This window comes from Chrysemys picta, chromosome 2, assembly GCF_011386835.1.
Source record: "Chrysemys picta bellii isolate R12L10 chromosome 2, ASM1138683v2, whole genome shotgun sequence".
In the NCBI taxonomy this organism is placed as follows: Eukaryota; Metazoa; Chordata; order Testudines; family Emydidae; genus Chrysemys; species Chrysemys picta.
In genome coordinates, this window is record NC_088792.1 from 223973078 (window position 1) to 224000720 (window position 27643).

General features: G+C 45.6%; 2 protein-coding genes across 3 annotated transcripts in view; both read right to left on the minus strand.

The window, feature by feature from the left end:
* The window catches only part of LOC101935745 (DGAT1/2-independent enzyme synthesizing storage lipids-like), a 112151-nt gene that overhangs the window by 58220 nt on the left and 26288 nt on the right, over nucleotides 1-27643 (minus strand). The gene's annotated exons all lie outside the window — the stretch shown is intronic.
* The window catches only part of LOC101951255 (DGAT1/2-independent enzyme synthesizing storage lipids-like), a 47674-nt gene continuing 26301 nt past the window's right edge, over nucleotides 6271-27643 (minus strand). For both annotated transcript variants that reach the window (XM_024107437.3, XM_005301189.4), the window contains exons 4-7: nucleotides 20121-20314; nucleotides 16266-16326; nucleotides 15662-15801; nucleotides 6271-8289 (exon numbers count right to left, since the gene is read on the minus strand). In XM_024107437.3, the coding sequence (XP_023963205.1) occupies nucleotides 8185-8289; nucleotides 15662-15801; nucleotides 16266-16326; nucleotides 20121-20314 (500 nt within the window). In that variant the 3' untranslated portion in view covers nucleotides 6271-8184. The remainder of the gene's footprint in view (nucleotides 8290-15661; nucleotides 15802-16265; nucleotides 16327-20120; nucleotides 20315-27643) is intronic.

A 27643-nucleotide genomic window follows, 5' to 3' on the forward strand; every position in this document is an offset into this window, starting at 1 on the left:
GGGGGTGCAGTGTGACAGAATCAAAACTAAAACGGGGAGGGGCACAAGCGCATAGGAGGGGACATGGGCGCACGAGGGGAGGGGCTAATCAGGGCAAGGGGACCGCAGGGGGAAGTGAGCAACCAGGTGGGAAATGGGGCAGAGGAACCACGGGGCTAGTTCCAGAGGCTGGGGCGGGTCAAACAAAGGCTGCAGAGGGAAAGGGCGGGGCAGGCAAACAAACTGGAACTAGCGAGGGGCTGGGGCAAGGGGGGGGGGCAAAAGGCAGTAAGGGGCAAACGGGTAGGTAACAGGGGCAAAGCTGGGGGCTTGCTGTAGGGGGGAGGGGGTCAGTCCAAAAAAGGGGGGGCACGTGCACCCACGTGCGCTTGCAACAAAAAAGAAAGTCCTTGTAAGCTGGCTGCTGTATCAGGCCCAATGGTGGCAACAGGGCGTGGCAAGCCTTGGGGAGCAGCTGAGTCTCAGAGGCAGGAGCCCAAGGCAGATGGTAAGTAGCCAGTGGGGATGGTGGAGGGGGCAACGATGATGGTGGTGGTGGTGGGGTCGGGGGGGGGACACAGATGGACCAGGGGGCAGGCTCCATACTACACCCCCTGTGTCTCCACAAACACAGTCTAGATCCCCACCACAAGAGCACAGTTCAAAAGTTACTCAGTCCGGGAGGACCCCCTCCACGGTGGTCTGTAGAATTCCTACACGCTCCCCCACTGGCAGATGGTCCTCTCCTTCTCCTCAGGGCTCCAGCAGCTCTTCAGCAGCAAACGCAGCAGCTCCAGGCGGCAGTCTGGTGGCCAGCAGGAAGGACCCTTCTCAGGTGGAGATGGTGGTGGCATCCCCAGCAGCAGGAGCAATGGTTGGCGTCTCTCCCTCCCCTCCCCTCCTCTGGGGAGTGGGCCAGCAGGCCCCCCCCCAAGGAGCTGTAGCTAGACCAACAGCAACCAAGGGTGTGGGTGGGTCTAGCAGCCAGCCAGCAAGCAGGTAGCAGAGGAAGAGAAGGAGGAGCAGCTCCCTACCTCCTTCCCTCCAGGCCAGTAAGGTACAGGAGTCTGTTTGAAGGCAAACACACTGGTCACTGGCTGAACAGTTTTCTGTTCCCTGAGTGACCAGAGCTGGGGCTGCACTAGAGTAATCAGGAACCCGCTAGAACCAGTTAAGGCAGGTAGGCTAATTAGGACACCTGGAGCCAATTAAGAAGATGCTGCTAGAATCAATTAAGGCAGGCTAATCAGGGCACCTGGGTTTTAAAAGGAGCTCACTTCAGTTTGTGGGGTGAGTGCGAGGAGCTGGGAGCAAGAGGTGCGAGGAGCTGCTGGCGAACTGAGGAGTACAAGTGTTATCAGGCACCAGGAGGAAGGTCCTGTCGTGAGAATAAGGAAGGTGTTTGGAGGAGGCTATGGGGAAATAGTCCAGGGAGTTGTAGCTGTCATGCAGCTGTTACAGGAGGTACTATAGACAGCTGCAGTCCACAGGGCCTTGGGCTGGAACCTGGAGTAGAGGGTGGGCCTAGGTGCCCTCCCAATTGACCTGGGCTGTGGGTTCTTCCAGAGGGGAAGGTCTCTGGGCTGTTCCCCAACCCACATGGTGAATCTCTAAGGCAAGAAAATCTGCCAATAAACGCAGGACCCAGCAAGATAGAGGAGGAACTTTGTCACAAGACAATTTATTTTTGCCTTTTACCTTTGAAAAGTAACAATTAAAATATAGAATATTGGTGGTTTGGGTTCTCAAGCTGTTGATAAATTGCATAGTCAGTTTCTTGACCACACTTTGCTTTGTTGTGAAATATACTCAAGAGACCCAATAACCAATGTCAGTCAGGCTTACTGCTATAAGCCAAAAATAATATAGTACCAAAAAAAATTCTATATGAATCAGTCTCTGGGAAGTAATCTCATGCAGGGTTATTACATTCACCTTATGCAGAACGTGTGCTTCCAGAGTTACCCTAAAGCCATCTTTTCATATCCTACCTTTTTACAAGTTACTGTACATCTCATCTGAAATGAGATTTAACCAATCAGCTTTCTATCTTGTTTTTCTGGTACCATAGCGTACCCATGAACATATGCATTCCAGGTACGAAATGATGTGAAGGCACCTCCTAGGTAGAACCATCATATGTCTTGACCTCTTCCTTAGGACATTCCAATGCTGGCCTGTGAAAATAACTCCCTACCTGTTGCTATGGTAAAATAATCATATGTCCTGACCCTGACAACTTTTCTACCTTCTTAAGCCAAAGCTTATGTCAGCTAATACAAGATGTCATGGGACACTTAGCATAAGAGCATGGGATTATAGTAAAGATATAGGACAATTTAGGCTATATAACTGCTATACTATTTGTGCTTAATAAATGCTAATGTGTAATGGTAAGGATAATATATATAAACATGATATGTATGTTTGCTAACCAGCATATTGGTCAACAAATCCCCATTTGTCGCCTTGATAATTGTTATAGTTAAAACGACTCCTTTGCCAAATTACTATATGAAGGGGGAGGGCTTTATATGTGATTTAAAGTGTTTTACCAAACTGTATAAGTGACAATACATAATTAATGCAGCTAAAATCAATACACAGCTTTATATGCAACTTCTTTTCAAGCATGGGAAATCAGTATCTCAAGATCCCCATCATGGATAAGGTCATTCAAGATTTGTTTTGCCTTATACACCTCATTTCCAACTTGAATAATGTGTGTCTTTCTGATCTAGTACTGTTTTCAAATATAAAGTAAGTGGATTAATATGCATGTTAATAACTAGTAGGTATATTTCAACTTCCTCCTAATATTGGGGCTCATTTTGGATAATAGATTTATTCTGAAAAACAGGGATAGGCATTATTATAGTGCGTCCCACAATGCTGTGTACATGAGGAATAAAACAGAAATGTAGAGTAGCGACATTACAAGTGAAGCCTCCATATATACATTTCTTGTAGTTATTACAAGTATAGCCCACTCATATTATAGGTTACCCTTACTGCTGGTTGTCATCATTTGGTAAGCTTCACCAGGCAGGCGACAGAGAAGCTAGCCACTGCTATCTGATGGTACAGGTCTGAACCATCATGGCCACACACTGGCGTTGTGATGTCAGAAACAAACCTGGCACAAGAAGGTATGTGAAGAGGTATTCAGGTGTTTGTTACTGCGTAACACACCAGTAGTTGATGTCAATCCAGTTATTTTGTGTGGATGCTGTCTTCCAGATAACCTGCTGAATGGACAGTAACCATTTGTCAAGGATCCAATATCAGTAGTGATACCATAAATTTTTTTGCCTGGAACCAGACACTGAGCAAGACTATTTTGAATAAAATGTGCCTCGATTAGGATGAATGGTACTAAAAGGAGATCGGTCCACACAATTTAACACATTGCCAATTTCCCACAGTTTTTGTTGTGCACTGAGGACAACATTTAGCTGATTGTTTATCGCTAATAAGGTCAAGCAATTTTCCTTTTTGAGTGTTCCCTAATGAGTTGGTTATGGTAGTTAACATGTTACTCCCATAAGTGGTACAAATAATTGCTTTACCTTCCTTATTTTCCTTTACCTTTTTATTTGTTGCAATTAATTAAGTTTTGCTTGTTTGATTAAACAGCTTAGGGATGTTATACATATTATACAAAATATACTATTGGTTTTTTAAATAGCTAGCCCTCAATACCATGAATTAGGAGTTTGGAGATGGTTTCCGCTGCCTGGTGCTCAAAATAGTTAACATGGGTTTTTTTAAAATATATTTTTCATATAACCCCTTTTCTGAATAGACATTCCAGTTCCAAATAATTCTGAAAGGTAACCATCTAGACTTTGGAGTCTCCTATTTTGAAAGACACCAGCCTGGGGAATAGTTTTTTTGCCCAGCCATTGAGTCTTCTGCACATTCCTGATAAGATGCAATTATGTTAATTAACAAAGATGTATACAGTAATGATACATTTGCTCTTTCACACCAACCGAATTCAGCTGTATTCCAATGAGAGATTTAAAATCACAGGTACATGCTTAATATAAAGTTAGTTAGACCTGGCCAGGCTAATGGTCTTTATGATGTCTCTAGAGACTTGATTATGCAATTGACTATAAGGTGCCACAAGTACTCCTGTTCTTTTTGCAGATACAGACTAACACGGCTGCTACTCTGAAACCTGTCCATATATGGTAGGCTGAAGTATAGACTGGTCTGTTATGTACAACACACTATCTTTTCTTCAGGGAGCCCAGGCCAAGAGTCCCCACTTCCCCAAGGGGTGGGGATTTTGAGGGGGCAGGGGTGTTGCGGGGCAGTTGCCTCACTCCTAAGCAGCAAGCCTAGGCTGATTGGGGGAAGCAGCCACAGCTGGGGCCAGGCCCCCAATCAGGCCACAGCTGGCCCTATAAGAGTGCTGAGGACCAGGGGCTGTGGAACTCTCTCTGTAGAGAGAGAAAGACCTGGCTGCCAGAGAGCTGAGGAGGGTACCTGAGTGGACCAGGGCTGGGGAAAGATTAGAGATGCTGGGGAGCTCCAGCCTGGAGAACCTGCAGGCCTTGCTAAAGGCCAGGAAAAGTACTGGGGTTACAGAGGTATAGCCTGGGAATAGGCACAGGCAGCTGGTCCTACCCTCTTGCTGATGAGTGGTTTAGATTGCAGTGAGTGGGGCTAGATGATGATTGGCAATAGCCACTGAGGCAAGGTGGGGATAGAGGGTGGGGGGGTTCCCCTGGGTGGGGAGACCCAGAGTGTGAGGGCACTGCCAGGGGGCAGCACCCCAAGGTTAAGGGGCACCAGAGTCTGGGAGGGATGGGGGGGGTGCCAGCGGCAGGTGAGACACCAGCCTGCAGCTGGTGCTCTGGGCTGGAAGAGCTAATTCCCAACCAGCAGGAGGTGCTGCACGGGTGAGTCTTTGCACTGCTACAAGGAGGTTTGGAATGTAAACCTTGTTTTTTCAGGCATGTTAAATCTCATCTACTGTATAATTTTGCTCAGACTAAAATTGGATAAATATTCAGCCTCGACCCTTTCCCTTGCTCTGTTGTAATGATCAGGGCCCAGAGGGCCTTCTCTGATTATGAGCTTAATGTGTCAAAAGTGGGTAAAAGTTTATAATTGTCACAGTCACTTGCTATAGAACATTATTTAAGAAAAGAAGGAAAAAGGAGACTGAATTAAACAGAGAGGATCTACTGATAACACCCAAGGATGGTACTTAAAATCATGTCTGGTAAACAAGAGGAGTATGGGACTTGAAATCAATGGACCAAAATTAGTACTTCAGAAATTAGTCCTAACTGGTGGACAAAATAAAGGATGGGCTATTGTGCCCATCACCCCCTTTTGGGGTCCTTTTAGAGACTTTGTGAGGGAAAGGAAAAAACATTAGCGCTGCTGGGGGATTTTCATTGTGACACATGAACCTTAGCACACCAGTGGGGATGCCTAACCAGGGCTGTCCTTAGGCATACGGGGCTGCGCAACCAAAAATTTGGGGCACCCCTGGGTCTTAGTGTCCACCTTCCCGCCTCTTCCTATCCCTGTTCTGATCCCTCCTGCAGGCTTCCACAGTTGGCTGCTGCAGCCTGGTGCCTCTTATTCCAGAGGGGATCTTGTAACTTAAAAGTGAAAGCCTTCCGGCCTGCCAGACCTATTAGTACAACAGTGAAATGGTTAAAGAGTCATTCAAGTGGTAATGAAGCCATTTAACAGGCATTTGCCAACTCCCAGGTATATACTATCAGTTTCTGAATTTACTGACAAAAACAGTTGTGCTGCTCGTTGGGGCCCTGGGTGCCTGGGACCCGTGTACCGAACGCGTGCTGAGGACCTGTGGGGTGGGCCGTCATTACGCACGGCTCATGAGATGCCTAATGGTCTCTGACACTATCCGTTGGTCCCGGGACATCTACATCGAGCACATCACCGGCCACCGCCCATACCGAGAGTGAGCCGGGGAGACCTCGTGCACCCACAGACCCCCCTCCCCCTGCTGGACTCTATCCCCTGAACCCACCAAACCCAACTGAATCCCACCACGTGAGGGTCACCCCATCCCCATTATCCAGCCCACTTACTTATACCCATGACTGTCTCTACTTCCTGTATGGGTGATAGACCCTTACCGCTTATTGACTGTTTCCTGATCCCACCCACCGGTTACCCACCCCTCATTGGGGACATTGCAGTCTGTATATACTATGTGTGCTGCCCAACCCCAAAACACCAACATACCCCTATACTCTGTATGTTACCCCCAATGACCAATAACTGACGCTTCAAATTTTCTGTATTGTTTATTTTTTAAATATTCTCTAATAAAATTTAAACCTGTAATATTTACTCAGAACATGTTAGTCTACTGGACTTAGTTTAAAATTTGCTTTAAAAATTTTTTAATTAGTGTGTTGCTGAAGATGATAAAATGACATCTCTAAAAATCCTTGCACAGACTTTTAGATGCACTATCTGAGTATTCATCTGCCACCTTAAATGCTTGGATCTTCAGACATAGTTTTTGTTAAATAAATCCTTCAAAGGACCTCCCTTATCTAAAATACACACTTTAATTTTAATTACTATAGTACAAAAAACTCGCTTCCAGAGTCTTCCTGTCCATCCCTTTCTCCCTCCACCCTGCCCTCCCCCCTTCTCTCCCCCACACCCCCACACCCCCAGTTGAAGAGAGCCCTTAAAAGGGACTGAGTGGTTTTTTCAAATGTTATTTGCTTCATTTGGGTTCAGGGATTTGGCTGGAAAGGGGTGATCATGGAGGGGGAGGAAAGAGGAGGGAGACAGTGGAGAGAGGGCGGGGCCTGGGGCAGAGCAGGGGTGGAGTATGGGCAAGGCCACAGGTGGACTGGGAAGCTAGCCTCCCCAAGCAACAGCTTCACCCACTGCCCATGACAGCAGGTAAGAGCGGGTCGGCTCCCGCACATTCAGTGCGTAATGCAGTCTTCTTAGGCAGGGGCCGTATTCAGCCTTGCACTCAACTGGAGTATAAACCCAGAATTATACCATCTTGCACTGCACAATGTAAGCTCAATAATATATTTGCTTCCCCCTTGATGTGGGAAAGATATACAACAGCCTTTGTTCAGAGCTGAGATTCTCCCAGACACTTCACTCAAAACACACTGGTTAAGACAGAGCATAAAACCAGTTTATCAACTACAGAAAGAGATTTTAAGTGATTATAAGTGAGAGCAAACAGATCAAAACAGCTGACCTAGCAAATAAACCCAAACACCTTGCTGAGTCATAGCAGCCATTACTCGTAGGCTGGCTGAAACGTTATAGCTGTATAGCATCTTCATTGTTGTACCTGAAAAGCTAGTTGTGGGTGTTACTCAGCTACATAGTCAATACTCATAACTTCAGATACAGAATGATACACGCACACAAGTAGGATAATCATATTCAGCAAATCATAACTTTTCCATATAAATCTCACAAGATGTATCGTATCACAATCATACCACTATGATGAATATGGGGTGCAGTGTCACAGTGGTATCACACTATTTAACCAGAGTACCATTTTTTTTTTGCAGAGCTCATAAGGACCTCAGATATATGTACATATAGTTTTCCTCAATTATTAATTCAATTGCAATGTTTTAAAATTAAACAAAGGCTTTGTTCAAAGGAAAACAACTAAGGGAAAACACTCAACATTAATGCAAAGGCAATATTGATAAATCATAACTTTACCTTTTATACATTTATGTGCACCTTTATTAAATATTAAAATATAGTTACAAGTGTGTTACACCCAGAGTGTGAGTGTGTATCTCTCTCTCTCTCTCTCTCTCTCTCTCTCTCTCATCTGGTCTGTACATGGGCAGTATTCTCCTATCAACAATTGGAAACAAACCAAATACAAGTTTTCTGATGTCGACTGCCTCTATAATCGACTTCCCACAATGTGCTCCTAATGTTACCTGAGCTCTAACTCTTATGTCAGAATGTCTATCATGTGGTTTAAGAATCTCTAATCATTTTCTCTACGTATAATGAACCTCTTAATTTCTTTTTCTTTTATTATTTGGATTGAAGTTGCCAGACCACATGAGAGAGAGAGTTTAAGGCAGTGATATGATTGAATGCTTGATACATGTAGTTTGCAGTCTCTTATACTTTTAAGAAAACTACAGTTTTTCTTCCCAGAAGTTACAACATATATATTTAAACACACTAGTCTTCTTTCTGATGTTTATCAAATCGTTCCAACAGAGCTCTTAGTATACTTCCTGGTAGTTTTTGGTGTCTGTCTCTTAGCGTTTCAATGGCAATCTTTGTCTGTTAAGAGAAAGAAAGAGGGGGAAACCTTTTATATTTCAAGAATCACCACTTCAGCCATCATTCTCTTCTAATTTTCCCAAGGATGCTAAAAAGCCAGTCACCGGTACGGAAACCCAGAGCAAATGGGCCCAGTAAGAGGCCGGGACCCAGGTTGTCGTGGGACAGGACCCCAAATGGACCCAGACCCTGAGGGTGGAGGGTCTGGGAGACACGGGCCTGAGGGCGCAGCTCGAAGCTGCGGAGCAGGCCCACCAGAAGGCGGAGGCCAACACTCAGAAGATGGCCAGAAACTGGGAGGCTTCAGAAAGGAAGCGGGCAGCCTTGGAAAGCCAGCTTTGGGGAGCCCAGGCCAAGAGTCACCACTTCCCCAAGGGGTGGGGATTTTGAGGGGGTGGGGGTGTAGCAGGGCAGTTGCCCCATTCCTAAGCAGCAAGCCTAAGCTGATTGGGGGAAGCAACCACAGCTGAGGCCATGCCCCCACTCAGGCCACAGCTGGCCCTACAAGAGGGCTGAGGACCAGAGGCTGTGGAACTCTCTCTAGCTGTAGAGAGAGAAGGACCTGGCTGCCGGAGAGCTGAGGAGGACCAGGAATGGGAAAAGACTAGAGACGCTGGGGAGCTCCAGCCTGGAGAACCTGCAGGCCTTGCTAAAAGCCGGGAAAAGTACTGGGGTTACAGAAGTGTAGCCTGGGAATAGGTGCCCTACCCCCTTGGCAATGAGTGGTTTACAGACTGCAGTCTGCCCCAGTGAGCGGGGGCTAGATGGTGACTGGCAGTAGCCACTGAGACAGGGTGGGGGGGTTTCCCTGGGTGGGGAGACCCAGAATGTGAGGGCACTGCCAGGGGGCAGCACCCCAAGGTTAAGGGACACCGGGGTCTGGGAGGGACACGGGGGGCCAGCGGCAGGTGAGACACCAGCCTGCAGCGGGTGCTCTGGGCTGGAAGAGCTAATTCCCAACCAGCAGGAGGTGCTGCACTGGTGAGTCTTTGCACTGCTACAGGGAGGATTGGAATGTAAAACCTTGTTTTTGTTTTTTTTAAGGCATGTTAAATCTCATCTACTGTAATTTTGCTCAGACTAAAATTGGATAAATATTCAGCCTCAACCCTTTCCCTTGCTCTGTTGTAATGATCAGGGCCCAGAGGGCCTTCTCTGATTATGAGCTTAATGTGTCAAAAGTGGGTAAAAGTTTATAATTGTCACAGTCACTTGCTATAGAACATTATTTAAGAAAAGAAGGAAAAAGGAGACTGAATTAAACAGAGAGGATCTACTGATAACACCCAAGGATGGTACTTAAAATCATGTCTGGTAAACAAGAGGAGTATGGGACGTGAAATCAATGGACCAAAATTGGTACTTCAGAAATTAATCCTAACTGGTGGACAAAATAAAGAAAGGATGGGCTATTGTGCCCATCACCCCCTTTTGGGGTCCTTTTAGAGACTTTGTGAGGGAAAGGAAAAAACATTAGCGCTGCTGCTGCTCGGGGATTTTCATTGTGATACATGGACCTTAGCACACCAGTGGGGATGCCTAACCAGGGCTGTACTTAGGCATACGTGGCTGCGCAACCAAAAATTTGGGGTACCCCTGGGTCTTAGTGTCCACCTTCCCGCCTCTTCCTATCCCTGTTCTGATCCTTCCTGCAGGCTTCCATAGTTGGCAGCTGCAGCCTGGTGCCTCTTACTCCAGAGGGGATCTTGTAACTTAAAAGTGAAAGTCTTCCGGCCTGCCAGACCTATTAGCACAACACTGAAACTGTTAAAGAGTCATTCAAGTGGTAATGAAGCCATCTAACAGGCATTTGCCAACTCCCAGGTATATACTGTCAGCTTCTGAATTTACTGACAAAAACAGTTGTGTATTACTGAAATATTTACTCAAAACAAGTTAGTCTATGGGACCTTAGTTTAAAATTTGCTTTAAAAATATTTAATTAGTGTATTGCTGAAGATGATAAAATGACATCTCTAAAAATCCTTACACAGATTTTTAGATTCACTATCTGAGTATTCATCTTCAGCCTTAAATGCTTGGATCTTCAGACATAGTTTTTTAAATAAATCCTTCAAAGGACCACTCTTATCTAAAATACACACTTTAATTTTAATTACTATAGTACAAAAAACTGGCTTCCAAAGTCTTCCTGTCCTTTCTGTCCATCCCTGTCTCCCTTCAGTATCCTTTACTGCCTTATCCCTCCCCTTCTGGGCTGCCGTCGGGCCAAGAGGCACCAGTTTAATAATGCTGCATAGGGCACCATAAATCCTAAGGACAGCCCTGTGCCTAACCCTCACCACTGCCCCAGCAAGGACCCCAACTTCATATGAGGTCCAACAATATCCTTCTCTCTCGTGTCCCTTTCTGTCCCTCACCATCTACTACTGTCCCCTCTCTCTCTCTGTCTGTCTCAGCTTTCTGCCTAATCCAGAGACCAAAAGCACCACATGGACCCAACATAACAAGGTGAGATAGTCCATCCAGCTCTGCCAGTCAGGGAAGAACTGGCAGAGGTAAGGGACCTGAACAGACCAAATCGGATGATATCACTGACTAGCCTCTTTGTATCCTGAGTACATCAACAAAAACCCTATTTCTGCCAACTTTTACTATTCCATCTCTTCTTCTCTGTCTGTTTTTGTCACAAGCAGGACTCAAAATTGAACAGCAAAACTAACTCTTCCTCACCAAGATGGGCTGCTTGACAGAGCAAGAGACTCTAACCCATATCCTCTATCTCTGAAAAAGGAATTATTTGTTTTGCATAATCACTTAATTTCAATGCTTTTGGCCTTATTTTGATTCTTTTCCTTACATGTATCTCAGTCAATACATTTCAGCCTTTGCCATGAGTTTTCTCGTGTGTTTGCCACAATAACTAAGCAGCCTAAGGTCTCTGTACTCAAGACCCCAAACCATGTTTAAAATCAGAGGGGTAGCCGTGTTAGTCTGGAGCTGTAAAAAGCAACAGAGTCCTGTGGCACCTTTTAAGACTAACAGATGTATTGGAGCATAAGCTTTCGTGGGTGAATGATGAAGTGGGCATTCACCCACGAAAGCTTATACTCCAATACATCTGTTAGTCTTAAAGGTGCCACAGGACTCTCTATTGCTTGTTTAAAATGGTTCATATTGTACAACAATAATCATGTTAACACCTCCTGGTCTCTGGGCCCACTTATTCCACCCAAACTGATACTACAGTTTCCCCTCAGCATCAAAATAATATTTTAGTTAAAGAAGTCAATGGGAGCTCTTGGGTGCTCAACACTAGTGGAAAAAATCAGACTATTTATTTAGGCACCTAACTATGGATTAGTGAGCCTAAGATTAGGCACATATATTGGCCACGATTTTCTAAATTATTTAAATGGATGGGAGTCAGGAAAAGAAAAACATTTCTGATAGTAGCATTAACGCCCACAGTGCTCCAGTAAGGCCAGAACCTCAGCCAGCTCATGCCAGCTGAGGATCTGTCTCATAACATTTATCATTTGCAGATATACAACTATATATCTTGAATGTAGTGTTGTTGTGACTGCGTTGGTCCCAATAATAGATAAAAACACCCTATCACCCATGGGCAAACACTTTTCCTGAAATGATCAACTCCATATCTGACCTCTCTGTCCTTGTAATCAAAGAAAAACCTGCATACCAGCTTCAAAAGAAGAGACTGGGAGCTTAAATTCATAACCTTGCTAGACACTAAAAATTGTGGACTTAATAGAGATGCTGGTTTTATGTCTCATTCCCACAATCTATGATCCACTAACTCTCCTTTGTCCTAAGACTGCAGATGTGGTAATTGTCCACCGCATCTTGAACAGTCTCTTGCAACATATGTTAACTTCTTATGCTTAACAATCTGCTCCACCTTCTATTAGGCAGTGACACCCTGGGTACCTTTCCCAGACCTGAAAAAGAGCTGGGTGTAGCTCAAAAGTTTCTCTTTCACCAGCAGAGGTTGGTCCAATACCTTGTCCCTATTTTGTATGTGTCCATACAAGAGAAAAAGTGACTGGAGTGTGGTTCCTTGTTACACATTTTGAAGGGCTCTGTGAGGTATTTACTGTTTAGGAGGCCGAAGAGTAGGATTGACTATAATAATAGTACAGGATCAGGGGCAGACTTTCAAAATGCACAAAGGGCAGTCAATGCAAGTCAATGGGAACTGGCATCTAATTCACTTTCATCTCTTGGAAGATCTCCCGAAATCACTGTGAAAACATTAACCTTTTCCTGATTTTTGGGTCTTTAATTTCATGTTGTATTAATATATTTTCTTTTTTTTTTTAAATGGAAAATCAAGAGAAATTGCCTCTGAGTTTACATATTTCAAGATGACCTGCAAAGTGAAACCTTTCTGCTATTAGTTTCTTGTGACAGAGTACTGAGGCCTGACAGGTGGGTCAGCACTCTGATCACTGTAGCCTGAATTAGTTTCCCAGTGATGGCTGATTGAGCAAGTAGCTAATCAGAAAGCTATGCTGGGGAGGCAAGGAACTAATTAGGCCTCAGTTGGCTAACCTGATAAACCAGAGAGGAAGTGTTACAAGAGGGGAAGACTGAGCCAGACTGAAACAGCTCCCAAAACAGGAAGAGCTCATTTCCTAGGGTCCTGGTAAAGAGGGACTAAAAACTGTAGGAATTAAAAACTGATGTTGCACTGTACTGGTGTTGGGAGAAGGATTTGTAATAAAATACAGACTGAACTCAAAGAAAGTGGGTGTGACCAGTTTCTGGGGCAGCAGAGGATGGGAACAGAGCATTATCCTGACACATTGCTCCTTTAGGATAAGTAAATAAACCAGCCTCAGGGATTTTATTTCCATGTATTTTTTCTTAGAAATAGACTTTTCCATTCTTTACAGGAGAACTTGAATAAAATCACTGGAAGATTAAATTAGTATTGCAGCCTTAAGTGATATCCTGAGCTAAATCTGTTTCTCTCTAAATAGTCCCCAAGACTACCCACAAATTGTTATTCTCTCTGTTCCTCTCCCCCATAAATCAAACAAAGGCTAGATTTTTTTCTTAAACATAAATAGGGATTGTGTTTGAAGATTTTAGGATATAGCCTTGTGAGACATCACTAGTCAGTTCCAATACCAAAGACAGGGAAGTGAAGACTATAGAAAATTGTCATTTCTATTGCAAAATAAACTTAACAGCCCCAGAAAGATGTCTTTGGGGAAAAAATGATGAGGTAATTCCTCCAAGTCAGGAGGGATCAGTAGAGGGCAAAACAAATAGTTGCCTTTGCTCTTCAGAGAACCTTTAAGATATTCCCCTGCCTCTGCTCAAATTAAAGTATTACAAATAATAGGAGCCTGCATGATCTTGTGTGTTCAAAGTGATATTTATCAAATAGCACTGTCAGCTGTTCATCAGCAACTTAAATTCACAGGACAACTTAATCTGGGATAAATAGTAATTGCACCTCACAAATGGCATGACGTTTCACTAACCCAGTCACGTCTGCAAACTCCTGGATTTAGAGTCAAGCTCTGTCCCTTTCTCGGGCATCTTCATTACTGAAAGATTTTCCAGGTCAAATTATGCCCTCAGATACACTTTGCAATCCCACAGTCCTCAAAGAGGAGACCACTGAAACCCTGCCGCTTCAGCTTTCTGCAGGAGTGCCCCTTTACCAAGCAAATATAGGAGGAGAACATGGAAACCTCCTAAATTCCAGGGGCTGACTTGTCATTTTGCCTGAGTAAGGCTTCTACCCTTTCCCCTTGTTCCTTTGAAAAGAAGTCACCCTTTCCTTTGTGGACTTCTCTTTGGCCTCTGCATCTATCTTACAGGATAGAACAAGGTGATGATTAGATGATTTTTTGTTTGGAAATTTTTAAAAGGGCAAAATGTGTTTGTTTGTTTTGTTTGTTTGTTTTTTTCCCCTTGTCCCTGGCTTTACCCATTGTACACTAAGGATGCCCTTCCCCTCTGTGCTGGTGGTGAGGGGGAAGGAGAGACAGGACGTTGATGATCTGAATCTAAGGGAAAACAAATGCTTCTCTGAACTTGTAAGTGTCTGAAATCATGTTTATGCTGGTGGGGGAATCTAACTGCTCCTGTATTCCCAGATCCAAATGAGTGGAACCTGGGAGCAGAAAAGGTATTTTGCTCCTTCAGGAAGTCAGTTTTATAAACTGCTTTGTGCAGTTCCTCAACTGTCTTCTAACCATGTAAGCATTTATGCTTCACTTATCACTATAGAATCAAGAGATATCACAAAATAGAAAAGGATTTAAAAAAAAAACAAGAGGAAAGAGGCAATAATTGTACAGTCCTTCTAGCCTCCGCAGAAAAAGCTTACAGAAGCTGCCTGAGGGCAAGGAGCTATGATGCAAGACATCCTGAAACAACACCTCTTATGCCTTGTGGATAAGGACCTGCCTCTGATGAAGCTAAGCAGACAAAACCTTTGCAAGGTAATCTGTGGTTTGGGGTGTAGGCTATAGGGAAGCTATGATGGCTGTGGAATGCCTATATAGCTATTCTACACTTCCTCCTTTCATTAATACAGTTACCACATAGTTTCCAGATTCCAAACAACCCAACAGGGTAAGTATTTTCTTCCCTATTGTATTGATTATAATTTGGGCGGCGGTGGGGGCTGGAAGAGGCAAAGTCTGGGAGGGAAGAATACAGGAGCACTGTTCTTTTCAGATTTCTACACTCATTGTCTAAGCTGTTAAAGAAGAGACTTGGCAGCCATGGACCATTAAAAATTCCTATAGTATTGCTGAGGAGGTTGTGCTTAATGTTTGCCCTAAACGACTTCCTGAATGAGCTACTAGTCAAGAAAGTGCAGTGAGGGAACTGTATCTGACCTCCAAATTTAATCACTTGCAACCAAAAAAATAAATCACATATTAACTATGCCCCTTTCTCATGCCCCAAAGCATTGCCAGGCATTTTTTATATTAACATCATCACAAAAATAAAACCACTCTGCTGAGGGTGTCTACCTATCCCTGACCACACAGTAGTGCTGTTCCTATTTGGAGATGAGGAACTGTATGTGGCAGAGCATAGGTGAGGAGTCTAATAGGAATAAGAGCAGGTGGTTAGAGATAGGAAGTTTGTGTTAGCTCTCTAATTCCAACTGTGTTCCACAGTTTGCAGCAATAGATCCTTTTCTCCTCTCCCCTTTGGATCTCCGAGAAGAACTTCCTGCTAACTTGATGAGTCTCTCCTGGGTCATTCAGACCCATTAGTCTTTCAGGACTGGCACAGCTCAGATGACTATAGATGTGTTTGGACTGGGGTCTGATATTGGAACCTAAGTAGTATTTTCACTCAGATCAAAATAAAATGACAAGTATTATAATCAAGATACCAAGAGCCAACTTACCTTTTCAACTAGTTCCGTAGCTGTTATATTTGGATCATATGGAATGGGATCTCCAACGTATGTGCGAAGTTTGACTGGGAACCCTCCATATCCAGGAATGAGTAGCACTCGAGAACGTTCATAGAACCACCTGAAAAACCCTGTGAATTAGAAAAAGGGGAGGGGAGGTTTACATTTTGAGAGAGAACCTTAGAAGTCAGCAGTGTCCCTGAATCACAATGGTGTCTGGACTGCAATTAAAACATTTTAAATGATATGGGTGTTTGATGAAAGGCTACATAAAGTAGGTCAAACAATATGCAGGCCACATATTCTTGAAAATAATTATCTACTCGTACATTACCTCCTGCCTATTCAGTATCAGGTTAAATGGGTCACCATGTAGAGAACAATTAATGCTTAGTCCAATAAATGCATATTCAGATTAGATAACCCATGTGCACTTCAGTTTACATGACAAAGAAACAGTTACTAGAGTTAAAAGAGAAAAAAAGATTCGAAAGAAATTCACAAGACTAGTATTTCCCAGAAACAGTTGATTTTGAAAATATAAATAAAAGAAAACTCCAAGAATTTGAAAAGATGCATATAAAGTAAATCATACCTATTTTTCCAAATGTCCTATATCCTTCCCGAATATTCTGTGTAAACAAAGGGATGATGGGCTAAGAAATGAGGAAAAAGAAGTGGTAAGACTAAGTTCAGCCTCAGTTTTTGTTTTAAATATTTCATCATCTCTGTAGAGAGGCATTCTGCATCTATGTCATGTGGTTATAGTCCACTTTACCATCCTATTAAATCAAAATGAAACTGATAAGTTATCATGACTAGAAACTCAAAAGGAGTCGCATGTTTGTCAGGAAAAACTACAGCTAGTTATGTACCAGGTCAGGCTCCATTTTCTGAGATTTCTTAGAACCTTCCTCACATGTTGCTGTTATCACGATGAACACCAAAACAACACTGACAGGGTAACATTTAGAAGCAGAAAAAATAATTCCACAGATATCAGAATTATCAGTTTCATGAGTTTGTTCAGCAGTTTTTTTCAGTGCCTAAGAAGTCAGAGTACTAGTGAGTTAGACAAAATAATAATAATAATAATAATAATAAATAATCATCCAGACATATATTATTTTGGTAACAAAATCTTGCAAAAGTCCTATAGAAAACAGACTATGCAATGTAAGAGTCCCACTTTTACTATGAAACACCTGCAAATCTTGGGGAAGGGGACAAGAAAGGATGATCATGCGTAACTGAATGTTTCCTTTCTAATGCCTTTAATACTAAATAGTTTTAAGAAACTATAATTTCTCAGAAACTTATTTCCCCTCAAATATGATACAGATTGTCCCTCTGATGCACATATTGAGCTAGTATAGGTCACATCACGTCACAGCAGAGGTTCTTCCTAAATAGGGTGACCAGATGTCCCAATTTGATAGAGACATGCCCGATTTTTTGGGTCTTTTTCTTATATAGGCTCCTATTACCCACCCACCCACTCCTGATTTTTCACATTTGCTGGCTGGTCACCCTATTCCTAAATCTTATGTTGTGACAGTATCTTCATTATTGTCATTATAGATCGAGTGCCAACCATGTACATGGCATGGTATAGAACTTTGCTTCCATTTCCATCACATGTCCTATGCTGCATAACCAGACACTAGAAAGTGGGGAGAGATTCATAACTTCCATGTTCTTACTATAGTATATTTGCCTGCTAGAAAGAACAGGCCCAATCCTCTTTTGCACCAGTTCTTCCTAAAGCTGGCTTAACCAGCCACATGTGGAGTTCTTCTGCCTATGAAGTGACCCAGAGACATCAGAGCAGCTCTCATTACACCTTCTTCTCCAACTCCCAGCATGGGGGAGGAGGAGTAGCTGGGGAAAAGGAAGCATGACTAGGGGGTGTCTACACCCTGGAGATCCATGGTTGCCATTATGGTCCCTTGAGGCCAAGGGCAGTCTACTTAAAACAGAGCGTCCTCAAAGCGTCACCAACACTGAGGCCCAGTAGCCCCAGGGTCAGGAGAGTGCAAAGATGACAAATCTACTTTTGCACCTCCCATGTTGAGATGCACTGAGCACAGATCAGATACAGCCCAAGATCTGGGCCAAAACTTTTAAGAAAAGTTTGAGATTTTCCATTTAAGTTGCTATTGTTTATTCCTAAACGTGCCTCCTGCAGGGAGAACTTACCATTTCTCAGTCCATTAATGTTTTTGGTATCATTTATAATTTTCTGTCAATAATTCTGTATTTTCAGGTAATGCCAAATTATATTTTCTAAGTCGCCTATCACACTGCACTACTTATGTGGCAGTAATTTCAGGGACAACAGTCTTATAGGGAGGGGTATGATAGAATCTATATTATGGAGACACAGACAATAGGACATCTACTCAGTTTTCCACTTAAAGCAAGGATTCAACCTGTTTGCTTTGTATGAAGAACTCCCAAATTTACAGCATGTAATTGTGACTAAAGATTGACTTGAAGACTCAGAAAACCCAATCTGATAATTTATAAAATGAGAAATTAATTAAAAGTGGGCCTTTAAAACATTATTATTTTAGTCCCCTCCACTAAAAATATGTGTTAGTACTAACCCTTTACATTTTTGAGATGGAAAAACAAGAATTCTCAAAATTGGAGATCTCTACTGCTTCTACAACAGCCCACAGAAGGGCATGCTTTGATACAATATTGTCAATACCAACTTTATTCATCATATTTTTATACACAGACACACACACTCGCTCTTATGGTATGTATACATAAACTCTGTTCTAGAGCATGAATACAGACTATTTGAGTAAAATTATAATCTCTCTCTAGACTGTAGCTTGCACTATACCATCATTAATTGCAGTTCAGTGCTAGCTTTTAGGTATTTTTTTTTTCATATTTCCCTACTTCTTTTTTAAAATAGTTAAGCTATCTTTAGTTCAAGGACCCAATTAAAGACCCCTATCACAAAATACCTTTGACAGGTGGGTAAGGATCTAAGGACAAGTCAACAATTGAAATGCTGCATTGGTGAAGCCAGCTGTTCCACGATAGCGCTTAAATAAAGACACTCTACGCTGATGGGAGACAGTGTAGTTAATTCACCTGCCCAAGAGGCAGTAGCTACATCTACGGGAGAGGCTCTCCTGCTGACAAAGCACTGTCTACACTGGCAGTTACGATGGATTTTTCACACCCCTGAGCAACACAGTTATACTAATGTAAGTCTGTAGTGTAGACCAGACCTAAGGGAAGATTAACAAAAACTGTTTTATTCCATTGGGGAGACAAGGAGGGTGAGGTAATATAGGGTTACCATATTTCAACAATCAAAAAAGAGGACACGGGGTGCCGCCCTAGCCCCGCCCCCTCCCACTTCCCGCCCCTCTCAGAATCCCCCTACTTCCTACCTGTCCCCCCACACCCTAACTGCCCCCAGGACCCCACCCCCTATCTAAGTCTTCCTGCTCCCTGTCCCCTGACTACCCCAACCACTCTCTACACCCCCTTCTCCCGACAGCCCCCCCCCCCAGAACCCCCGACCAATCTAACCTCCCTGTCCCTTGCCTGGCCCAACCGCTCTCTACACCCCCTTCTCCTGACAGCCCCCCCAGAACCCCCGACCAATCTAACCCCCCCGTTCCCTGTCCCTTGCCTATCCCTCACCACCAGGCCGAGGGGGAGCTGCGGGCTCCAAGTGCAGCCAAACAAATAAGGCACTGCTCTGCGGGGGAGGAGGGAGCGGGGGAGGGACTCTGGCTGCTAGAGGCCCCAGTGGCTGCGAGCGGCTTTCAATCAGGCACAGCCGTCCAATCAGCCACACCACATTCTGCATGAGGGAAAGGGGGAAATCCCGGACATTTCTACCTTATTAGAAATCCCCCCCGGACGGCCATTTAAAGCTAAAAAAACCGGACATGTCTGGGGAAACCTGGACGGATGGTAACCCTAGGTAATATCTTTCATTGAACCAGCTTCTGTTGGTGAGAGAAAGAAGCTTTTGAGCTACATAGAGCTCTTATTCAGGTCTTGTAAAGGTATTCCCAGCACCACAGCAAAATCATGGGTGGTGGCTGAAGTTTCCCTTGGGGAATGCTAGCTGCCTATCCTGCCTCTTCTACCCTCAGCCCCACACACACTCCACCCCCGGGCCCCACTCCTACTCGACTCCAGGCCTGGCCCTCTCCTTGCTCAGCACCCGGTCTGCCACTCGCCTCCTCAACCCCTGGCCCGGCGCTCGCCTCCTCAACCCCTGGCCTGATGCTCGCCTCCTTCCAGAGTGAAAAGCATGAGTATTGAAAGCTTCAGTTAAAGAGCTAGTCTCTGTAGCTAGCAGCTGTAATAGACTCATTTTTTGTGGCTTGGGCGCAGAGACGGGCATGTAACACACAATGATCAGTGGGTTAAACATATTTATATACACACAAAAGAAACCACTCACCACTTTTGCATCTATAGCCACTTGAGCAAAGCCTTTGCGATTACCCCACAGGAGGTTGTAGTTTTCATCACTAAAGAATGCTTCTCGACTTCCACCTGGTGAGACACCCAATAAGTTGCCTTTCTTCAGAATTTCAACACTTTCGTCTCTTCCACTATGTACTGCAGGGAACAGGTTAAAAAGCAGTTCTATTCCTGCAATAAATATAACCAGTAGAGATCAATATAGTACATTAGACCTCATTACATAATTATTACTTACACATACTGTAAATAAAACCCAATCAAAAACTCTCCAACACACACACGCCCACCCACCCCTTCAGCATTTTTTAAGTGCGTCTACATATTACGACAGAGGGTCCTGTGGCACCTTTAAGACTAACAGAAGTATTGGGAGCATAAGCTTTCGTGGGTAAGAACCTCACTTCTTCAGATGCAAGTAATGGAAATCTCCAGAGGCAGGTATAAATCAGTATGGAGATAACGAGATTAGTTATCTCCATACTGATTTATACCTGCCTCTGGAGATTTCCATTACTTGCATCTGAAGAAGTGAGGTTCTTACCCACGAAAGCTTATGCTCCCAATACTTCTGTTAGTCTTAAAGGTGCCACAGGACCCTCTGTTGCTTTTTACAGATTCAGACTAACACGGCTACCCCTCTGATACTCTACATATTACATATCTGATAAAACTGGAGATGTCATAGTCATCAGTAATAAATCCAGTATAAATACTCAGATATTAGCGGTTACAGCTTCAACCCACGGTAGCATAGAAATGTACTTGCACTTTCCAAGTGTGGCAGAGTTCCAGCCATAATAACTAGCAGTGCCCATTGGAGAGCTCACGTATCCCTTCCTATCCTTCCTTTCCCTGGTTCCGGAACAGTCTAGGGGCCAGGCTATAAAAGGGGCATGGTGATCCACAGCTGCCTCTCCGGACATTTGATACAGATGCTAAAACCCCTCACATAGTTCTTCAGGTGGAGCTAAGGATAGGAGTTAATTTATAGTGTAGTCAGTTAGGGCAGTTTAGTTTTAAAGTAAGAATTTTAATAAATAATTCAAATGGTGGCTCTGAAGAGGAAACCTGGATTCAAACATGTCTCCTGTCTGGAGGTGTTTTCCACATCAGATGCATATTCTGGATGCCTTACTTACTTTGGAAAGGGATGCCCTTCATCGAAGTGCTCAATCTCTATCATGTGTACTCCAAGAGCTAAGAAGGAGAGCCAGCTAACACAGAAGCTGAAAAGACATCAGATACAGGGGATAGGCAGAGAACATCCTCTGGGTTAGGATAAATAGAAATCTTATGGACCTCCATCCATTCTGATTGTACCTTCAACTCCAGCAGCCTCTGCTGTGCTACCTTCAAAGAAAGGGAAGGATGTGGCTAAGAAGGTCTCCAAGTCTGTGGATCTGCATCAAGATGAGATAAATGTGCTTTGGAAATGGCCTCTGCTAGCAGAGCCATTTCGAGAATGAGAACTTTATCTATGGCACATACAAGTTCTGTGAGCAGAGCTAAGACACAGGTATGAAACCATTCAGAAACAGTGCATAACCAGGTACCTAATACTTTTGACTCTTAAACCTGCGATTTAGGGAGTGCAACCCCAGCCAGTGAGAACTGCTCTTGTGCAACGTTCTGAATCCACCTCCCTACTCATTATCCCACAGTAATGGCTCAGCTCCATCCTGCTTGAGTCCTCATCAGTCTTGGATCCAGCAAAAGATCAACAGCAAATAAGAGGAGCTCTTCTCCAATGCTCCCTTCTTTACCTCCAGAGGATAAGAAGAGAAGAGAGGAACGGCTATTTTCACCACTGGTTCTGCCCCTCAAGACACCTTTCAAGTCTCTGAATGTATTATTTCTATGATCAGTTCTACGAGGTCCACCACGGTCACCTCTATGCTCACCATCGGATACAAGATCGGAATAGCTATCAGCAGATACCATCATGCCCTTCTCGACTGCCCTTCAAGAAATATCAGAACCCTAAATCCTTTCAGCATTATGGTCAAGGGTATTAATCAGATCCAGTGACTGAATCCTGGCCAGAATAGCATTGACTGTTTTGACCCTATTGGTTGGCTCCATATTACACATATTACTTGTAACTCAAGAAACCACATAAAGGATGTCTATAACTACTGTAGAGGGCTGTGGCCATCGCTCCCCATCAGTCTTGGAGGGATGCCACGCACCCCACACTACCACTTATCTATAAAGGCAAGGCTCAATGGGGAATTAGCAGTATCAGGGCTCTAGCCCTCGGGATGGGGCAGAGCAAGAAGCAGTCTCAGAGCTCTGGCCCTCTGGGCAGGGCAGAGCAAGAAGCAGTCTATAAGGCTCTGACCCTCTGGGCAGGGAAGAGCACTAAGTAGTCTATTGCCTACCTTCAGGCTCAGGAGGATAGGGAGAAAACACTGGCCTCTTGGCCTAAAGTGGGTAGACGGCCACCCCAGGGTGAGGCAGCCGCATGGGGTAGGTGGACCCAGGCCCACCCTACTCCACCAGGTCCTAGCCCAGGGTCCTAACAATGGCGGATGGTTCTGCCACTGGGTCAGCGGGGATCCGTCTGAAACACACTGACCTGAATTCTGCCAACAAAACTGGATTATCATCTGGTATCCCTCTGCTACTTCCTACTACCCCTTTGGCATGTACCTCTATCTCCTGGGATTCCTGTATCTTCCCTGGGTACACAGCCAACGGCAGTCCCAATAGCTCCACCGGGTCCTGGTCTGTCAGTAGTCCTGGTACGTCCTCTAGGTCCTAAGCACAGCAGAGCTCCATCTCGGGCATAGGGCTCAGCAGCAGGAAAGCAATGTCTACTTCCTTTTCCAGCTCTTGTGCAACTGAGCTGCAGGACCCACCTTTTAAGGTTCCTGTACTGTCCCTCTGCTTCCTGCGGGGTGGGTGTGGCTTACCTAGCTCTGCCCACCATGGGATGAAGAGTGGTTTATCCCCATCAGTCTCAGAGGGAGGCCACACCCCTCTCACTACAACTACCTTTTCTGAATTGGAGATTCTCAGACCTGACTATGGAAGGTAATTATCACCCTCAATTGCCTTCTGTGACAGCAAACACTTTGTCTGAAGAGGAGGAACATATTCAGATACAAGACATTCAAATCCAGGCCAATAACTTCCCCAAAATAATTGCTAGAGCAGGGGTTGTCAAACTGGGGGTCGGGACCCCTTGGGGAGAAGAGGGGGGGGTTGCAAGCTGTCACAGACCTCTAAATTTCTCCAAAATAATTCCTAGAGGATATATTATAGAAAAACACCCAATCTTGATATGAAAATTGTCAGTGATGGAAACTCCATCGCAACACTTGGTAAATTTCTCTAATGGTTAATTATCTTCATTGTTAAAAATGTACACCTTATCTCCAGTGTGAATTTGTCTAGTTTCATCTTCCAGCTATTGGATCGTATTATACTCCTCTCTGCTAGACTGAAGAGCTCAATATTAAATATTTGTTCCCAATCTAGGTACTTATTGACTATAATCAAGTTATCTCTTAACCTTCTCTTTGTTAAGTTAAATAGATTGAGCTGTGAGTCTCTCACTATAAGGCATGTTGTCTAATCCTTTAACCATTCTTGTGGCTCTTCTCTGAACCCTCTCCGATTTATCAACATCCTTCTTGAATTGTGAGCACCAGAACTGGACACAGTACTCCAGCAGCAGTAACAGCAGTGCCAAATACAGAGGTAAAATAGCCTCTCTACTCCTACTCGACATTCCCGCTTATTCATCCAAGGATCACATTAGTCCTTTTGGCCAGAGCATCACCCTGGGAGGTCATGTTCAGCAGATGATCCACCATGACCCCCAAATCTTTTTCAGAGTCACTGCTTTCCAGGATGGAGTATCCCATCCTGTCAGTACAGCCGATGTTCTTTGTTCCTAGAGGTATAAATTTATATTTAGCTGTATTAAAACACATATTGTTTGCTTCTGCCCAGTTTATGAAGTGGTCCTCATTGCTCTCAACCAGTGACCTGTCCTCTTCATTATTTACTACTCCCCTAATTTGTGTCATCTGCAAACTTTATCACGGATGATTTTATGTTTTCTCCCAGGTCACTGATAAACATGTTAAATAGTATAGGACCAAGAACTGATCCCTCTGGGACCCCACTGGAAATACACCCACTCAATGACAATCCCCGTTAACAATTATATTTTGAGACCTATCAATTCACAACCCCTTTCCAAAGCATTTGGAAACACATCTATATCATCCCCTTCCCTAAAATGAGGAAGTAATTTGGAGTCTATACCACCTACCAGGACAAGTACCTGAGGACTAGTTCTACCTACTGCAGAAGTGGGAAAATTACAATCCGCGGGACCCGCCTGCCCGGCCCCTGAGCTCCTGGCCCGGGACGCTAGCCCCCGGCCCCTCCCCTGCTGTGGCCCCTCCCCCCGCAGCCTCAGCTCACTGCGCCGCCAGTGCAATGCTCTGGCCAGTTGCAGAGCCACAGCCTGACCTGGTGCTCCGTGCTGCGCGGTGGCGTGGTTGACTCCAGCTGGGCAGCGCGGCTGCCTGTCCTGGTGCTCTGGGAGGTGTGGCTGTAGCACCACCAGTCACCGGTGCTCCAGGCACTGCGGTAAGGGGATGGGGGAGTTGGATAGAGGGCAGGGGAGTTCGGGGTGGTGGTCAGGAGGCAGGGCGGTCAGAGGGCGGGGAACGGGGGGGGTTGAATGGGGGCAGGAGTCCCGGGGGGGCAATCAGGAATGTGAGGGGGGGTTGGATGGGACAACGGGGGGCAGTCGAGGACAGGGGGGGTGGATGGGGCAGGACTCCCGGGGGGACTATGCCACACCTGGCTGTTTGGGGAGGCACAGCCTCCCCTAACCGGCCTTCCATGCAATTTCGAAAACCCGATGTGGCCCTCAGGCCAAAAAGTTTGCCCGCCCCGACCTACTGGATAAGGACTTGGAAGCAGTTTGTCTTTCTTTCTCTCCTCATGCTGGTACTACTTCTCCTTTTCTTCTCTCTTGTACTTATGCTGTTTCTTCTGGTCTTCTCTCTCTTGTTCCCGGTCTGCTAGCTGCTGCATTTCCAGATGCAGTTTGTCCCTTTCCAGCTGCAGATTCTCCTGATCTATTTGTAGATCCGTCTCTGATCCCAGTTGCAGTGATGCACTCAGACTACATAGAAAAGAGGTAGTGCCTCTGCCAGCCACTTACCTGCTTCCCTCCAAGGAGCTGGCTCCAAGATTTACCCTGCCAGCTGTACCCTCTGCCAGTGGGCTGGAAGTTCCCTGCAGACCTGGACCATTATTCCTCTTCTGTTCATTAGAATACAGCAAACCTACTAACTGTGTTTTCATCAGGTCCTCAATGCTGAGCTGCCTTTCTGTGCACACCTCAACCAGCCAAGGTCTCCTCAGCTGTTCATAATTCATCTTCCCCTGTCTCTTTTCACAAAACTTTCCCGAAAAGATTGAGACTTTTCTCTGTACTTCTCCTTTCTAGGGTACTTACTTCCACTGCAATTCACACTGATACAGATCACACACACACACACAGCCATCATATATGTCACAGTTCAGGGCACCTGTACATCCCCTCAGTGGTCCAGCAAGGGCACCCACTCTCGAGCTTCTGGCTCCCCAGCCATTGCCTTTGGATTGAGCATTGGGTAGAGACATGCATCTCTCTCCTTTCTGACCAGGGTATTTCCAGGCAGGGCCGGCTTTAGCAAGAGCAGGGCCCGATTCCTGGGGGCGGGGCTTGCTGCAAGCCCCGCCCCCAGGACCCGAGCCGCGCCGCCGGGGGGGCCGGGGGGGCCCCGAGCCGCGCCGCGCCGCCGGGGGGGCGGGGGGGCCCCGAGCCGAGCCGCGCCGCCGGGGGGCCGGGGGGGCCCCGAGCCGAGCAGCGCCGCGCCGCCGGGGGGCCGGGGGGGCGCAGAGCCACGCCGCCGGGGGGGGGCCCCGAGCCGAGTCGCGCTGCGCCGCCGGGGGGGCCCCGAGCCGCGCCGCGCCGCCGGGGGGGCCCCGAGCTGAGCCGCACCGCGCCGCCGGGGGGCTGGGGGGCCCCGAGCCGAGCCGCGCCGCAGGGGGGCCGGGGGGCCCCGAGCCCAGCCGCGCCGCAGGGGGGCCGGGGGGGACCCGAGCCGCGCCGCGGGGGGGGGGGGGGGAGAGGGCCCGAGCCGCGGGGACCGGGCTGGAGCCGGGCCACGGGGACCGGGCTGGGGCCTGCAGGAACGGGCCGCGCCTCCCCGGAGCCCTTCTCCCGCCCCCACCCCAGCGTACCTCGTGCTGCTGGCCAGCCCGCCCCTGCTTCGTCTCAGACTTCCAGCGAATCTCTGATTCGCGGGAAGCAGGGGAGGGGGCGGAGCGTGCAGGGGAGGGGAGGAGGGGGAAGTGAGCTGGGGGCGGGGTGAACAGCTGCAGCGTGGGGCCCTCTTGGCGCGGGGCCCAATTCAGCCGAATCGGCTGAATCGGCCTAAAGCCGGCCCTGTTTCCAGGGCTGAACCACCCCTGACAAAACACAGGCTGCCTAAGCAGGCTTGTTTTGCCTTCCCTTCAGAGATGGTTAACAGTGTAATTACCACTATTAATCTACCAAACATCTCTTTTTAAACAAGCCTGTTTTAGTCTTAACACAAAAGCAATACAGAGAAAACACAGTAAAAACAACACAAAGACCTACATGCGTGCTAATAAGCTTACTAGAGATCACTCCAAATCCAATAATGGCTCTGGCAGCAGCAATCCTTCAAACCCCACACGAGTTTTCCTATGGTTTCAAATTCATAACACCCTTTGCTCAGAACAGGAACCCAGACTTTTGGGGCCTAAGTAGGCCAAAGTCCTTCCAACCTTCCCTAAGGATTGGGACCTTCCGTGGACCACAGATCCTGTCCGACTGTTGGATCAGAAAGAAGGCCCTGAATCATTTTACCACCAGACCATTTAACCAAAAACTCTTCTTTTGTCTCTTGGTCCCTGAAGAATCCAGTTTGAACTAGTTTAGGCAAACCTCGCCAGCGGCTGGTGCTTCTCTAGAGATTTTGCAACCTGTGTGACTTTGACTAATCACCCCATATTGTTCTTAGTTCTGGGCGGGAGCTATATTTACCCTTGCCATGGAAATACACGCAATCCCTGCCCCGTGAGGATACATAAACAATTCATTTAATACAATAGGTTCCAAAGATTTTAAAACTTGATTCAGTAAAGTTCATCCAGGATATTTCAGGAGATTACCCTTTTTATCACACATCCCATGACTGTGAATATGCAGAGTCCATCTTGAAGAATCTCAGTTACAAGTAACCAATCTTCATTTTCAGAACATCAATTGGAAGAAGCCAGGAAAACAAAATTATGAAAGAAAATGTGCTGGAAGACTACATACAAAGACTATAGGCAAAATTCACCCTTGGTACAACTTCATTAACTTCAATGGAATTACATCAAGGATAGATTTTGCCTTCCGAGTCCAAATGTGCTTGTGTAAGGCAAGTTACTGGTTCCTAATGACAACCT